Genomic DNA, 16,608 nt, shown 5'->3' with positions numbered 1-16,608 from the left:
CCCATTCACCTTCCACGATATACCATAGAAGTAGAAGAGGACACTGACTTGATCAATTACCGATTGAAAACATCAACGGGGCAAAAAAAAAAAAAAAAAAAGAGTGGTGCTTACCAAAGTCCATTATCCTGGATCAGTAAACCAAAGTTCCGCATGTGTGCAAGTTGCTTTTCAGAATTGTTGGTGTGTGAGTGTGTGAGTGTGTGTATGAGTGTGTGTGTGCGTGCACGCGCGTGCACGCGCGTGCAAACACATGTGCGCTGGGCAAAATGTGTGTGTGAACTCTCTGAACTGGCCTGGCTGGGGGATGGAAGAATGCACACTGAAAACATGAAAGAGCTTGTGTAAAGTACGACGATCTTGGGGCGGCAGAAACACTGGAGAAAAGCCCTGGAGGAAAGCCCAGGGATCTCACCCACGGAGCAAGCTGTACATGTAAACAGGCATGTAAGTGTAAACACGGATCCCTGAGGAGAAAGGAGAGGCAGGCCAAAAGCACCTGAGGCAAGTCAGGGAGGATGCTAAGGAGCAGAGCCAGAGTGGGCCAGACTCCCCGGCACAGAAGAGGGGCTACGCACAGCCCTTAGGACACCCGGCCACAAAGGGTTTTCTGTCCTCAGGTGAAGGAGCATTCTTTCCCCGACATGACCAGCCATATGAACACAGCTTGCCCTTTTCTCTAAGGTTTGGGAACTGTAGCAGCACTTAGCGCTGCTATGTGCAGCCTTTGCCAGTTTGAAACATCACTCCTTAAAAGGGTGTCCTAGGTTGATCCTCTCACCTGTCCCAGTCCCACAGGCCTGGGCTGATGGGGTAGGCTGGCGTGTGTTCTCACCTGGGGGCTGGATGAGAACAGAGCTACTTTGAAAGCGCCTCTGTACAATAAATGGGCAGACTTCAATTCCTCTGGCACTGGTGAGTCATGGCTCTTAGCGGGACACTGTTCTTAGCATCTCCGGATTGAGAGATGTTTCATCTCTAAATCTCTCTCTACACAGAGAAGTCCAGGTTTGTGTCACATTTGGACACGTGGGCAACAGTCTTTTACGTGAAGCGCGGAACTCGTTATTTCCCGAAAGAATACATGCATTAAGTTTTCTGCCAAGAAATGTGGCATTCTCTCTGTTTCACCTGTGAAAATCTCACCACAAACTTCCCAAAAGGGAAATGGAATTCTCTATATGTTATATGAATCATGGGTGCACGTGTTATTTGCCGGCATGAAATTTGGAATTCTGTGTATTTCCCGTATGAAAACCTGGGTGCTGACTTTTGCACATGAAATCTGGAATGTCGTGTATTAAACTTAGGAACATCAGGCCACTGATTTTAGCACACAAAATACGGAATTTTGATGACTTTACGTATGTAATCCGGGGCACTGATTTTTCCTCTGTTGAGTACGGATTTCCTTACATGTCTTTATCTTTCCTCTGTAAGAAAATCGTGGCAGAGACTTAGTCCATGAGCTAATGAACTGTTTATATTTCATGTAGGAGAATCTGGGTCGTGATTTTCCTACATGAAACATGCAGTTCTCTGTATTTAATGAATGAACATCCGGGCACCGATTTTCCTGCCTTGAATATGGGTTTCTCTATGTCGGCATTTGAAACTCCAGGCACGGAGCTTTTCCCCGCGAAATATGAAATTCTGGTATTTCACGTTGAATTGGGCATAAACAAGGTAACACGAAATACGGAATTTTTCATCTTTCTCATTTGAAAATCTGTGTGCTGACTTGCGTTATGAGTTACAGAACACTGTATATGTAACAACTGAAAGAATTGGCCTCGATTTTCCTACACAAAATATGGAATTTTCTATTTCATACATAAAGTGATTTTCACGCTTGAGGTATGAAGTCACTGTCAATGAAAACACGAAGTCAATCCTTGTTCAAGGTGATGAACAGGTAAGTCAAAAACCTTGAGCATGTGACCACACCTGAAAGGGGAACCCTGAATGTTCTGAAACTCTGAGACTGGATAAAACCTGGTCTTTTATGCAAAATGGGGGGACAGAAGTACTAACTAAGAGCCCTAACCCCAAGACCTGGATGTTTCCTCTTTAGCCACACTCACTCTTGAGCAGGGTTGCTTTAAAAAGCCACATGTAAGAACAATCAGTCTGGGGACAGCGGACAGCCGTGGTCAGCCGGCCTGGTGTGAATTCACAAGCAAGCTCTAAGGCAGGTCAAGTGGGGATTCTAGATCCTGGCTGCTACCATTCAAAATGCCAATTAGACATTCACGGATTATGTGACCCCGGACAACCTGTTTGACCTGGCCAGATCTCAGTGTGCTCATCTGTAACATGGGAGTGAGGACGTCCCTGAAACCCCACTGGTTGAGACCTAGCCTTCCAATGTGGGGGGTATGGTTTTGATTCCCTACTCAGGGAGATAAGATTCCCCAAGCCTTGTAGTCAACGACACCAAAACGTTTTGAAAGAAGGAAAGTACAGCAATATTACAACAAATTCAATAAAGACCTTACAAATTGTCCACACTAAACAAAAGTGTTACTGATATGAAGCCCAATGAGACATTAGGCTTTCTCTCAAAAGACATTAGGTGTTCACTCAAAAACCCGCTTTCATTCTACAGCTGTCTAGCAACTCCTGTTCTAGGCCCCAGCAGGGAGCAGAAGGGACTCCCCAGAGAGCTGCAATTCTGGTGGTGATTTTCACTCCCCGGGTTCTCCAGACATGAACCTGCACATCACTCCAGAGCACCCTCATCCGACAGCAAGCTTTACTTGCCCGGATTAGACAGTGAGCATGAAAGCACTCGGCAAATTAAGAGAGAAGTAAGAGAGGAGGGCTGGGGTGGTGGACGGGACGCTTTGGGAATCTGGGATTACCAGGTGCAAACTCTTATACGTAAAATAAACAACAAGGTCCTCCTGTGTAGCACAGGGAACGACAATCAATATCCTGTGGTAAGCCATAATGGAAAGGAATATGAAAAAGTATGCGTGTATATAACTGAATCATTGTCTTGTACCGTCGAAATTAATACACCCTTCTACATCACCTATACTTCAATAAAATAAATTTTAAAAGACAGAAGACAGAACCTAAATGGAGAGTGTGCCCACAAGTGAACACAGAGCAGGCAAGCCTGGCCACCACATCCCTAACAAGGACCAGGCCAAGAGAACAGGCGAGTTGGGGAGGGATTCCACCACTTCCTGGTCCCCTTTAATTCCTGGAAAGACCCAAAGCTGGGCTTCCCCAATCCAACCACGGGCACTCACTCTGCTAGCGTACTCGGCGGTGCCTGCAGCGACATCAGCTGAAGCGGTGGCGATGGGCGCGCTGACCGAAGATGCAAGGGTGCTCGTGGGTCCTGAGCTGGGGACCAGGGGCGACGAATCCGTGTTGGTCACCAGGGTGATGGTGGAGGTTGATGGCTTCTGTGTGATCTCGTTCTGCTGGACACCTGAAAAAGCAAATGTGCTTGGTCTCCCCACCGCCTGGGGAAGGCTGTCCCAGCTCCAAGCGGCGGTGGGAGCAGGGCCCAATCCACACTCTTCGAGTTTCTCTGCTTTCAAGGGAAAACGACTCTCACCTTAGCCAAATTTGAGCAAGGCTCCACGGAGCCCTTTCTCAGTAAGGCCTGCACCTGGGTCTTTAAGTTTGCAACAGCTCAAGGCTGCATGCCTTGGATGACCCCCACCCCTTTAAAGTCCCCACCTACGAAAACTCAAGGCTGCCAATAGAAGTGACTATGTGCTCCACTCAACACTTAAGGATAGGGCCCGTTGCCCAGTCTCTACGGGAGGGCAGAAAGCCTGCCTTTAAGAGGTAACAGGGTTAGCAAACCCAGATATTCCGCATGGACCAACACCCCCTGCGCACGTTCTGTCAAACTGTCATTTTCTGACTCTATAGACTTCCCATGATTCCCCTTGCCTATTCCCAAATTCTCCCTTTAAAACCCCAGTTCCTTGTGTACACATTGGTGTTGGTGTCAGTTCATGCTGGGCATTTGGCCCTCCTGCAATAGTAAATAGAGGACTAAAATCTATCCAAAGCAATCGATAGGGTCAGTGTAGTCCCTGTAAAGCTATGAGCAGTATTTGTCAGAGCACTAGGACCAGTCATTTCACAATTGGTATGGAAATCCAAAACACCTGGAAGAGCCAAAGCAATCTTGACAAAGAAGAATGGAACTGCAGGAATCAGCCTGCCTAACTTCAAGCTATACTACAAAGCCACAGTCATCAATGCAGTATGGTACTGGCACAAAGACAGAAACATAAGTCAATGGAACAAAAGAGAAAGCCCAGAGATTCATATCCACACCTACGGACACCTTATCTTTGACAAAGCAGACGAGGATGTACAATGCAGAAAAGACAATCTCTTCAGCAAGGGGCGCTGGGAAAACTGGGCAACCACGCATAAAAGAATGAAACTACAACACTTGCTAACACCGCACACAAAATATAAACTCAAAATGGATCGAAGATCTAAACATGAGACCGCAAACGATTACAGTGCTGGAGGAAAATTTAGGCAAAACACTCTCTGGTGTAAAGCACAGTAGGATCCTCTCTGGCGAACCTCCCAGAATAATGGGAATAAAAGCAAAACTAAAACAAATGGGACCTACTTAAACTTAAAAGCTTATGCTCAACGAAGGAAACTACAAGCAAAGTGGAAAGACAGAATTCAGAATGGGGGCAAATAATAGCAAATGAAGCAACTCGTAAAGAATTAATCTAAAAAATATACAAGCAACTCCTGCACTCAATTCCAGAAAAGTAGGCGACCCAGGCCAAAAAAAATAATAATCATCATCATGGGCCAAGGAAGTAAACAGACATTTCTCCAAAAAAGAAATACAGATGGCTATCAAACACAGGAAAAGATGCGCAACATCCCTTACTATCAGAGAAACGCAAATCGAAACCACAACGAGGTACCATCTCAGGCCGGTCAGAATAGCTGCTGTCCAAAATCTACAGACAATGAATGTTTGAGAGGGGGCAGAGAAAAAAAGAAACCCTCTCACACTGTCTGTGTGAATTTCAAACTAGCACAGCCACTATGGGAACAACGTACAGAGTGCTCAAAAACCTGGAAATAGAACTGCCATACAACCCAGCAATCCCTCTGCTGGGCATACACACCGAAGAAACCAGAATTAAAACACACTCGTGCCCCAGTGTTCGTCGCGGCTCTCTTTACAACAGATAGGACGTGGAAGCAGCCTAGATGTCCATGGGCAGACGAACTGGAGATGAAAGCTGGGGTAGATATAGACAGTAGAATTTTACTCAGCTCTTAAAAAGAATGCATTTGAATCAGTTCTAATGAGCTGGACGCAAGTGGAGCCTCTTATGCAGAGAAAAGTCAGTCAGAAGGAAAAACCCACGCATATATATGGAATTGAGACAGATGGAATTAACAGTGACCCTATATGCGAGACAGCAAAAGAGACACAGATGTAAAGAACAGATTTCGGGACTCTGTAGGAGAAGGCAAGGGTGCGATGGTTTGAGAGAATAGCATTGAAACATGTATATTATCACATACGAAATACATCGCCAGGCCAGGTTCGATGCACGAGACAGGGAGCTCAGGGCTGGTGCACTGGGATGACCCAGAGGGATGGGATGGGGAGTGGGAATCAGGACGGGGAATGCATGTACACGGCTGATTCGTGTGAACGTACGGCAAAAAGCACCACAATAATGTCAAGTAACTCACCTCCAATTAAACTAAACTTTTTAAAAAACGTACAGGATAACAAAGAGCGAGCAGAAAATACTTTAAACGAGTGAGAATAAAAACACAGCGTATCAGAATTCGTGAGATGCAGATCTAGACGTGCTTATAATTTTAAATGCTTGTATTAGAAAAGAATAAAAGCCTAAGCCAGTGGAAAGAGAAATGGCAAACTCCGTCAAGGCTTTCAGCAAAGGCCACATAGAGGAAACGTGAGGGAGGGGTGTGATTAGCCGGTGCAAACTTCTTGCTGTCACATCTTGTGTTCTTGAGGTGAGCTGGTGGCCAGCTAACTGTGTCCTGCAATCCTCAAGGGAAACAAGTATGATTCCCTATCCCCTGAAAGGAGATTCCCCAGATTGACTTTCACCCTCCAAGGTCCTGGTTGCGAGAAGGGGGTCCCCGTATAGCCTGGTAGTCCCAGCTGGAAGAGGCAGGTCTCAGTTCTCTGTGCCCTCCTCTTACCAAGGCCCCCACACACTGCCCGGCCACCTGCCATGAGGGAGCCAGGTACCCAGCACGCAGCTGACCCTCAGCCTCCTCCGTCTACCCAAATGGGGAGCTCGGTCCTGTAGACTGTGGCCCATGGACATTGCCACAACCATTCGGACATGGAGGTGGGCATGGGACACGGTGGCCGTTGCTTTGAAACCTGGGCCAGGCCGCTGAGTGGCTCCAGCAAGGCCTCCGGGACTCTGCAAGACACAGCCTTTCCTCACGCTTGTCCAAGCACCACAGTTCATTACCCAGCCCAAGGCCCAAGGGCCTGGAAGGCCCTGTGGGAAGGCTTTGATATCTCTCTCAGTGCATTCAGCTGAGAGGCTTTCTGTTGGTGGTGTTGGGTTTGCGAACTTCCCTAATGGTCTTGGGCTGAGGCCTGCAGCTCCGTTTTCCATCCTGCCTCTTTTACAGTGTCTTCCTGGATGAGCTGAGTCAACCTGTGACTAAAAGATGGTAACGTGGACCATCGGGGGCCATTTCCACTGGCCCGATGACCACATCCTACTCTCTTTCTATAACGCAGGGCTTTCAACGTGACAATGTCGTGTGATGTAAAAGCCTTCATCTTCCTCGAACTCAAGTATTTAACTCAGCATACTCTCCTCAAGAACATGTATTGCATACGGGGCTACCATTTATTTTTTCACTGCCGGAATTATACTGGACATGTGATGTACTTCCAACCATTATTTTGGGGCCATAGTCACGTTACAGTGTTTCTTTGGTTTCTGCTGTGCGTGAATCAAGTTTTAGCTGTACGTGTATCCCGTCAATTTTGGATTTCCTTCCCATTTAGGCCACCACAGAGCAGTCGAGTCCCTTTCTTCTTTCACTTTTTCTTTTTATTAAATTCAACTGGGGGTTAATTATGATACAATATTGTAATGGCTTCTGCCATGCATCAACATTAATAAGCCATAAGTACACAGGGGTCCCAGCTATCCTGGAGCCGCTCCCACATCCCTGCCTACGCTATTCTTCGGGATTGCTCCAGAGCACTTGCTCTGCATTCCCTGATTCATGCAGATGAAAACCAGAAAGATGATTTTTCTGCATAAAATATGCAATTGTCCTTCTTTCACATGTGAGAACATGGGTGCAGAGGTTTCTACCTGAAATAGGAAATCGGTATTTCATGTATGAAAATCGACTTGCATCATTTTCTTCATCATATGTGGAATCTTGTGTCTCCCAGACGTATATCTGTGCACACGTTTTCCTACATGAGTGGGGAATTCTATATATTTTACATATGAAAAGTTGAGCCTACAATTCCCTTCTTGAATCCTGAAATTGTATACATTTCGTATATGAAGATCTCAATGAAAGTTTACTGACATGAAGTGTGAAATTAAGATCTGGCGAACCAATATGGAATTGGAATTATCTCTATTTCATAAATGAAATTCTGGGCACCACTGTTTCTTCGTGAAATACTTAACTCCTTGTATTTCTCATGCATAAATCAAGGACTGTCCACCATGAAATAAGGAGTTCTCTATACTTCCTGTATCCAAATCTAGGCATGATTCTCCCTCATGGAAGATGGACTTCTCTATATTTCACATCTGAAGATCAGAATGAACATTTTCCCGTTAGAAATAAAGACATCTATGCATTTCATGCGATCCACTGGTTCTTCAGTCTCTGAAACACCTGTTGGCATTTGTGGCTCTGTGTGTTGCACGCATGTGTGTACTTGTGTCACGTGTTTGTGTGTGTTTGTGGGGGGGTGTGGGGGGTGGGGTGGGGTGTGGTGGGTCTGTGAGTGTGTCAGGACTAAGGGAGGTAGGTGCTCAGTGTGAAACAGCAGACATCCTAGGAGAAAGAGCGTGAGCAGTGGAAACTGTCCAGGCACTTAACCTGAGTGTGCCCACCTGAGCTAGGCGGCCCGGACGTAGGAGTAACTAATGGTCAGGAGGAGCACTTTGGTCCACTTGAAACACTTGCAGGAATAGCTCTGTGCCTCTGGCAAGTGCATCTGCAGGCGCACATCCTTAGCTACGTGGGCGCCTGCCCTAAGCCACGGGCCGGGGGAAAGGCCGAGGGCTGACAGATCGTAGGCCAGGGGCTCCAGGCTGGTTGGGCTTGCGGCTGCATCGTGGGGCTTGGACAGCTAGCCGAGGAAAGTGCTCTGCATCTTCCTCAGAGGAGGGCTGCATTCCTGACAACTGCTCAAGCCTAAGGCACAAGTTTAGCCATGACTCTGCAGCAGGTGCACATGGGTGAGGTCGGCGTAAGCCCGCCCCCACCCGGGCCCCCGCCCCGCTTCCCCATCCCCCTCCACCGCGCACTCCTCCCCCAAACCCCCCTACCCTGCCCGCCTCCCTCCTACTCCCCCCACCCCCACCCCGTGGCTTGCGGTTTGGATCGGAGGAGAGCAACTCTGTCCCTGAGGTACCCAGGAACCCTGTCTTCCTGAGTGTGTCCCTGAGCACACGGGCGCGCTGCCCCAGGGGCAACTTCAAGCTTGAGGACTGTTGCAGCTTCAGGTGGCCCTGGCTCTCCCAGTCGCTGCTCGGGCGCGGCTGCACTGCTAGGCAGGCAAAAGGCTTGCCAGGACACGCCCACTTTGCGCTGGGCCGACATTGGCCGCCTGTCACAGGCTGGCAAGAGGGCCCAGGATTCCAAGGGGCGTGTCCCAGGAGCGAACCGCTTTAGACTCCATTTGATTGGTTCTGGGATGAGGTCAGGAGGTCAGGGTGGAGAGTTCAGCCCCTTCCCGTCGCCATAGTAGGCGGGCCTGGTGGCAGAGGGTTCTGCGCATGCGTCTCTCCCTTTCGCCGTTCCCTGGCTCTTGCCCAGTAACCCGTCGGGAGTAGGACCACGTAGACTGCGGCCGGCGGGCGGCCCGTGAGGGCCGTCTGCCGTGCTCTAGCGTCCAGCTTGTTTGCAGTTCCGGGCTTCGGCGAGAATACCATGGAGAGTGAGACGGGGCCAGAGGAAGGCGGCAGCACTCCGGGATCCTGGATCTTAGTTGTGAGCCCGGGTCTTCATGAGGGAGGGGCCCTGGGGCCTTCCAGTCCGGTGGGGGCGGCAGAGGCGATGCAGGCCGCAGGTGGTGCGCCAGGCGAGGAGGCCGCCCTCTTCTGGGTGGAGGCAGTGGAGGAAGGTGCGGCTGTGGAGGAGGGAGAGGTGGCGGGACTCGGGCAGGAGTTCCAGCTGCTGGTGTTGGACGTCATGGAGGAGGTGGAGGTGGTGGCATACGAGGAGCAGGAGCAGGTGTCCTCGGAGGAGCATGTCCACGACCATCCAAGGCCCGGAGCCCTGAGTGACCGGCCTGCACTGGAGGCGCTGGCAGCCCTGCAGCTGGAGCTGGAGCCCGTGAATAAGAAAGCCGAAAGGGCGCATGCTCGCCTGAAACATAAGACCAGTCAGCGGCGGAAGGTGCATCTAGAGCACAGAAGCGCCATCATCCAGGGCATCCGTGGCTTCTGGGTCGAAGTTGTATCCCTTGGTGTGGTGCTTGTGAGTTTTGTGTTTGTTTGTTTGTTTAAGCCGGGCTATGGCAGGAACAGTTTACAGATCTGGCAGTTCTGGTACCGTATTTACTTTTCTGGATGGTGGGTATTGGTTACCGTCCTGCATATCTGTTCCTGATCGTAGGTGTGATGTCCTTGCTGTTCTGGCTAGCCCAAATTGATAGTTGGGCTATACTTTGAGAGGTCCCTATCAGAATTGTCATTAGCACCAGGGTCTCTTCGGAGAGAAGGCTTGTCTGGAATGGGGGAGGGGTGGGGAAGTGTAAATGGTCCTACGGGTTCTAGCTAGGAGTGCTTGTTTTCCCGAAGTAAGCTAACTTTCAAGGGGCTGAGATGAAGCTTATCCGGTTAGGAAGAGAACCTCCTCGTGGTAGGGCATTCATGGGCACAGCCTTGGACCTTGTGCGGCATTCATATAGCCCCGCGTGAACCGAAATGTGACGAGTTAACCAGTAGCAAGTTGAAGTCAAACAGGGAGGGCCATTCTACTCTTTAGGCTAGCTTTGTTCTTCCAGCACTTTTACCTCTAGCATCTAGAGGCTCCTTGACCTAAAGCAGTTTATGAACCACCCCCAAATGTCAGTTTTGATGAGCAAGCAAGATGCAGACATGCTTCACTTCATGACCAACTTGGAGGTCAGGCAGGGGACACTGATGATTGTGGAGGGGAGGTGACTGGGGAGGGGAGAGGGCATGGTCTATCCCTAACACAGGAAAGGACAGCTCTTCTGTAAAGAGGTTTCACACCCACCCCACCCCGCACACTTTGTCCTGGCAGGTGGAGGAATTCAGGCATCCCACTCGTCACTGCAAGATCACATTGTCCTTTCGGAGGAATAGGTATTTCCAGAATGAAGTGATTGTCAAGGAGTACCTGATGAAGGTCACTGGTGAGAAGCTGCTCCCTGGATCTTGGGTGGGGGCGGGGGTGGGTAGGGGTGGCGGGCGGTGGCCCGGTGGTTGGGGGCAGAAAAGTCTAGGTTGAATCGAAAAGTGATTTAGGTCTTTCTCCCAAACTGCTTTTCCTGCAGGATACCACGCATCTCATTCCACTCCAGTTCAGTGGCACCAGGGCTTTGAATGGAAGGCATACAGGCGCAGGCACCACGACAGCAGCGTTAACTTCTTCAACTGGTTCTTTGACCACAATTTCACAGGATCTGACTGGATTGCTGAGGTGGGGTCCCACGTGGCCACTGGGCCAGAACTGGTGACTTATGTCGGAGTTGTTGGCCGTGCACGGGAGGGCTCATGGTCTGGCCAGGCCTGTGCTGACCTTGCTCATTTCCCTGGCAGATCATCATAAGGGATCTGTGGCCCAATCCTTTGCAGTACTATGTGAGGAGGAAGGCTGCACCACAAAAGGTACCAGGAGGACGAGAGGTGAGGCGCCCAGGGGCCGAGCACTGGCATAAGTGTTGTCAAAAACTTGGGTCATTTATTCCACTTGTGAAGACAGTGAGACTCCGTGGAGTACAGAGTGACACCAGGGCATGAGGGAATCAGCAAGGGACAGCAAGGGTAGAGAACTGGGGTGAAGAACAGGTTCTAAGTAGAGAAGCTTGAGGTGGATGAAGTGGCCTGGACAGGCCAAAGCCACTGCAGTTTATATCTGAGGCAGCTGCACATGGCTGAACCGTCATTCCATGGCCAACAAGTCCAGCCTCAGGCTGCTCTTAAATTGGGACCCACCTGCTCTTCCTCATGAAGTCCCATTTCCAAAAAGGCCTGTGAGTCTCCTTTGTGCAAGGCGGTTCCCCCAGTGACCCATCATTTGATTCGATTCTGATCACCACACTCGTTTTGGTTTTTAATTTGCGTTTGCATCTTTTTCCTGCCACCCTCATTCTGAGCATACTGACCACTCTGCAGGATTATGGAGAATCCTCTTTTATTTATTTTAACTGGAGGATTATGACTTTACAATACCGTGACAGGTTTTGCTGTACATGGGCCAACATGAATCACCGATAGGGATACACGTGTCCCCCCAAATGCCGAACCCGCCACCCACCGACCTCCCCTGCCTGGCTGTCTGGGTTGCCCCCAACATGACTTTGGTTGCCTTGCTGCACACGTCAAACTCGCACTGGTCATCTGTTGTGCATAAGCTAATGTAAACGTTTTGGGGCTACTCTCTCACATTGACCCACCGTCACCACCTCCCACTGAGGCCAAAGTCTGTTCTTTATATGTCTGTTACTTCTTTGCTGCCCTGCATGTTGGATGTTCAGCACCACGTACAAGGTCCTCAACTCCATATATTTGTGTGAACGGACAGTGTTTGTCTTTCTCTTTCTGACTTACTTCACGCGGTATAGTAGGCTCCACGTTCATTCCATCTCATTAGAACTGACATGGACGCGTTCCATGTTAGTGCTGTGTAAGACACCGCTGTGTATGTGTACTCCAACTTCCTTATCCCTTCATCTGCTGATGGACACGTAGGCTGCTTCCACGTCCTAGCTATTGTAAATAGTTCTACGCTGAAGACTGGGATACCTGTTTTTTACTCTGTGCTTCTAGGGCATGTAAACGTTCACAGACACACCCCCCTGGGAACTGACTTGAAAGAATCAAGCTGTCTTTAGAGTTTCCGGGGAGGGTAAGTGTACATATCTCTGTCTCTCTGTTTTGAAAGGAACCCGATCCCCCCAGCTTTTGAGACACTTAACGATGGCGTGCCCCCCTTCACCTAAAACAGAAAACCGAAGAAGCTGCTTCACGTGAAGACCAATGGCCAGCATAGTTCTCTTGGACGGGAAAGTAGTGAAGAGTGGTCTGGTGCTGAAGTGGATCGACAGTGAGACACCAGTAACCCTGAATTCACTGCAAAGGAAAAATAAAAAGCATCAGCTGCATGCGTGCGTGTATTGTTTGGGCAGGTCCTCAGGACAAACACTTCAGCTGCATGTACGAGTGTCAGTTCACCGCGTGGGAATTACCAGTCTGTGGAGATTCATAGAGGGGGCTAAGTCGTATGTTGGGGTTGTGTCAGGGGGTGACGTTCTTCCTGTGGGGTGGGGGTTGGGGAGGACGGAGAAGGAAGATGAGGGGCCTATTGACTGTGGGTCTGGCAATTTTACAAGGGAAATGTGGCTGTTCGTGGAAAGGGTCTGGTGAACAAGGGCCAGAGATTGAAACAGTGGAATGCAATTCTGTTGGAAGGTGGTGGCCCAGGTATCTTCTCTGTTGCCTATCATCAGACACTTTAATAAGGGTACAGAACAAAGGAAAAGCCTTATCATTGAACTCGCTATGAACCTCGAAGGCCACATGTGTATGAGTGTGTATATGAGTGCACGGTCAGCTTTGCTGAGAGTCTGCTTCCCAGAGCTAGGGTTCCAGGTAACATCTTAGGGCATTGTGTATAAGGTATATGGAGGGGGGCTGTGGCCTAGGGAGAAAGTGAGGGGTGGGAAGGCAGTGAGGATACTAGTTTCTGGCAAAGGTGACCAGGGGAAAAGAGAAATTGCAAGGAATCAGATAAAGGAAAACAGATCCCGTCGTAGATGTTAGAGCTCATGTGAACTCTGTTATTTTTTCCAAGAACTCAGCTTCGGTATAGCGTGTCCAGGGGCAGAAGTGAGGGGAAAGAGGCTGTTAGGGTGAGCCTATGCAGCCATGTGGTCTGTGTCCCATGCTGCTGCTGCTGCTGCTGCTGCTGCTGCAGCTCAGGGGTCAATATCCCTTTTTCCAGGAAGGCTTAAGGTCTTTGCCCAAGGCCCTCTGTCAGGCCAAGCTGTAGAAAAAGCATTTTTTCTCACCAGCCCTCTGGTGACAGTTTCTCTTCCTTGTGGAATGGCTCAGCACAGAATGTTTTCAACCACAAAGGAGCTGTCCTTCATCTAGGGCTTTGCCACTACTGTGTGGGCCAAGGGCCAGTGGGAACAGCTGGAGCACATGGAGCTCACTGAGGGACTGGTCGGCACTTAGGGTGGTCCTTCTGAAGTAGATGACTGCTTTCTGGAATCGCGTCCACCTCTGGATTGAGCAAAAGACAGACTGGCACAAATGGAGTAGGCAGAGTTCAGCGTCTGTCCCCCCACTGTTGTCCTCTCATCCCAGATAGAAGGGCTCCACCGTGGGCATGCCTGAGGGTGATGTCCCACATGAAGTTCTGTCTCGCATGAAGTTCTCACTCTACAACTTTTCTCCCTGAAGCAGCATCTCTTTTGAGGGCAAAGGGTAAAGTTCACAGGTTTTATGGATGTCCTCTTCACGGTGCCCTGCATGAGATCTCCTGCCCAGGGCCAGCTTTTGCATTTGACCATGTACACCCCAGCTTTGCCCCTTCTCCAGAGACGCATCTACAGCGCTAGAAGGCAAGGCTTGGCCGTCTCTGGGTGCTTTCTGAACAAGCAGCCCAGGAGACACTGGAAACATGTCTTCTTACTTTCTGAATCTGTCAACGTCCAAGAATCCGTGGGGCTCCGGCAGGCTGGTACCTGTCTTTCCCAGTCCTAGTTCAAAACAAAACAAAGCAGAAACTATGGTGTGATAACTCGACAGCGGGTGTGAGATGGCATACTGGGGCATGGTTTTCGGGACCTTAGACTGGGCTCATTCTAGGGACTGCATGGCATTTACCCACATTCAGAAGTTTCCGTAAGGCATTGCAAAGAAGTTAAAGACAAGAAAAGTTTAGGACAGGGTCCCCCAGTGCCTAATATTTCCTGCCAGTGCTTCAGGACCAGGGTTGGCATTAGCTCTAACCTGTCCTCGAGTGGAGTGCAGAGATAGTCTTCGTTGACTGGATGGTCATCCTCTGGAGACTTGCCGTGACTTGTGTCCCAGGCTCTCTAGGGCTTTCACTTGGGCCCTAAAGGCTAGGTGCTCTTAGAGTTGACTGCACACTTGGATGTGTCGTGTAAGGTTTTCTTCCGCCGAATATCGATGCGTGTGAGACTCGCCGGTTTAGTGATGAATTCACGCGCATTCTGGCTCAACCAGCCTGAGCTGCATTTGCTTCCTGTGCCCTGGATGTGTTCATGTTTTCCTCTGTTTACAATGAAGACTGGGTGTCTCCATTGTGTTTGCCCATGAATGTGAGTTGATGTTTCTTCCTGTGGGTCTGCCTATGCCTCCTGTCCTCTTTCATGTTGCACCCATGCTTGTGCCATTATGCACAGCTCTGCTGCCATATCTGTCTGAGTTCTTGCACGTCCCTATTCAACCTACATGCGTGGTGTTGCTCGTATTTACTCCTTCTTTGGTTAAGTTTGCGTATCTTTGTTAGACTGCATGTGAAGTGGACCTATTCTTTCCTTCCTGGATCAAATGCTTCCAACATCTTGAATTGTGACTTTTTGAAAGACTTCCATGATATTTGTGCACATCAAGAAATGCTTTATCACAGGAATAGTTAACAGTGACCCACATGTGGAAACAAGAATACCCACACACTTACAGTAATGCCTGACGTGCAGGAATATCACTCATTGCAGGGAGAATATTGATTAGGATCACAGAGGGCAAAGATGTTGCAGGAATGCATATGTCAGGAAATGTTTTTGTTTTTCTCTGTCAGGAACGGTTTGGGGTTGACTTGTTAAGTGTTCTATAAACAGCGCCGCACGGTTGAAATACACTAACGTTTACCCCTACCCATGTGTCCTTGTGTTGATCATTCAACTGGCATTGCCCATGCAGAATTTCTTCATGATTGTCAGTAAATCATCCCCCAGGTGATAGGAATTGGGGCTTGCCTTTCTGTAGAGAGAAAGTTGTGAATGAGTTCTTGTCCTCAGTGACCTTCTATAGCCTAGGGAAAAGGCGGTGCGAGATCAATTTCAAGTTCAAAGTCCCTTGCTATTTCTGTGTCGTTTCTGGAAGGAAAGCCCAGGGAATGGAATCACACCAACCCGACTGGCACGGTGAACCAGTCCAAGGCAACAGGAGTAGAGAACACAGGCACAGGTCACTCCGCTGTCCACAGTGAGGACTTCCAACCCTGCCAACCTCTTTGGATATCAGTCCCACTCATGAGCCATTCCCATTCACCTTCCACGATATACCATAGAAGTAGAAGAGGACACTGACTTGATCAATTACCGAGTGAAAACATCAACCGGGGCAAAAAAAAAAAAGAGTGGTGCTTACCAAAGTCCATTATCCTGGATCAGTAAACCAAAGTTCCGCATGTGTGCAAGTTGCTTTTCAGAATTGTTGGTGTGTGAGTGTGTGAGTGTGTGTATGAGTGTGTGTGTGCGTGCACGCGCGTGCAAACACATGTGCGCTGGGCAAAATGTGTGTGTGAACTCTCTGAACTGGCCTGGCTGGGGGATGGAAGAATGCACACTGAAAACATGAAAGAGCTTGTGTAAAGTACGACGATCTTGGGGCGGCAGAAACACTGGAGAAAAGCCCTGGAGGAAAGCCCAGGGATCTCACCCACGGAGCAAGCTGTACATGTAAACAGGCATGTAGGTGTAAACACGGATCCCTGAGGAGAAAGGAGAGGCAGGCCAAAAGCACCTGAGGCAAGTCAGGGAGGATGCTAAGGAGCAGAGCCAGAGTGGGCCAGACTCCCCGGCACAGAAGAGGGGCTACGCACAGCCCTTAGGACACCCGGCCACAAAGGGTTTTCTGTCCTCAGGTGAAGGAGCATTCTTTCCCCGACATGACCAGCCATATGAACACAGCTTGCCCTTTTCTCTAAGGTTTGGGAACTGTAGCAGCACTTAGCGCTGCTATGTGCAGCCTTTGCCAGTTTGAAACATCACTCCTTAAAAGGGTGTCCTAGGTTGATCCTCTCACCTGTCCCAGTCCCACAGGCCTGGGCTGATGGGGTAGGCTGGCGTGTGTTCTCACCTGGGGGCTGGATGAGAACAGAGCTACTTTGAAAGCGCCTCTGTACAATAAATGGGCAGACTTCAATTCCTCT

General features: G+C 49.4%; 1 protein-coding gene across 2 annotated transcripts; it reads left to right on the top strand.

The window, feature by feature from the left end:
• Positions 1 to 8,931: 8,931 nt before the first annotated feature.
• Positions 8,932 to 12,583, top strand: LOC132344507 (testis-specific Y-encoded protein 3-like). Of its 2 annotated transcripts, XM_059884137.1 has the most exons (6): positions 8,934 to 9,687; positions 10,281 to 10,358; positions 10,501 to 10,612; positions 10,754 to 10,899; positions 11,019 to 11,105; positions 12,364 to 12,583. In XM_059884137.1, the coding sequence occupies exons 1-6, from the start codon at positions 9,160 to 9,162 to the stop codon at positions 12,385 to 12,387; spliced, it is 975 nt and encodes a 324-aa protein (XP_059740120.1). In that variant the 5' UTR covers positions 8,934 to 9,159; the 3' UTR covers positions 12,388 to 12,583. The 2 variants fall into 2 exon arrangements, with proteins under 2 accessions (XP_059740121.1, XP_059740120.1); XM_059884138.1 differs by lacking the exon at positions 10,281 to 10,358 and having other exon boundaries at positions 8,932 to 9,708.
• The last annotated feature ends 4,025 nt before the right edge of the window (positions 12,584 to 16,608 follow it).

The sequence above is a fragment of the Bos taurus genome, chromosome Y, assembly GCF_002263795.3.
Source record: "Bos taurus isolate L1 Dominette 01449 registration number 42190680 breed Hereford chromosome Y, ARS-UCD2.0, whole genome shotgun sequence".
In the NCBI taxonomy this organism is placed as follows: domain Eukaryota; kingdom Metazoa; phylum Chordata; class Mammalia; order Artiodactyla; family Bovidae; genus Bos; species Bos taurus.
The sequence above is the reverse complement of the archived record's forward strand: the minus strand, read 5'-3'. Positions and strand labels throughout refer to the sequence as shown.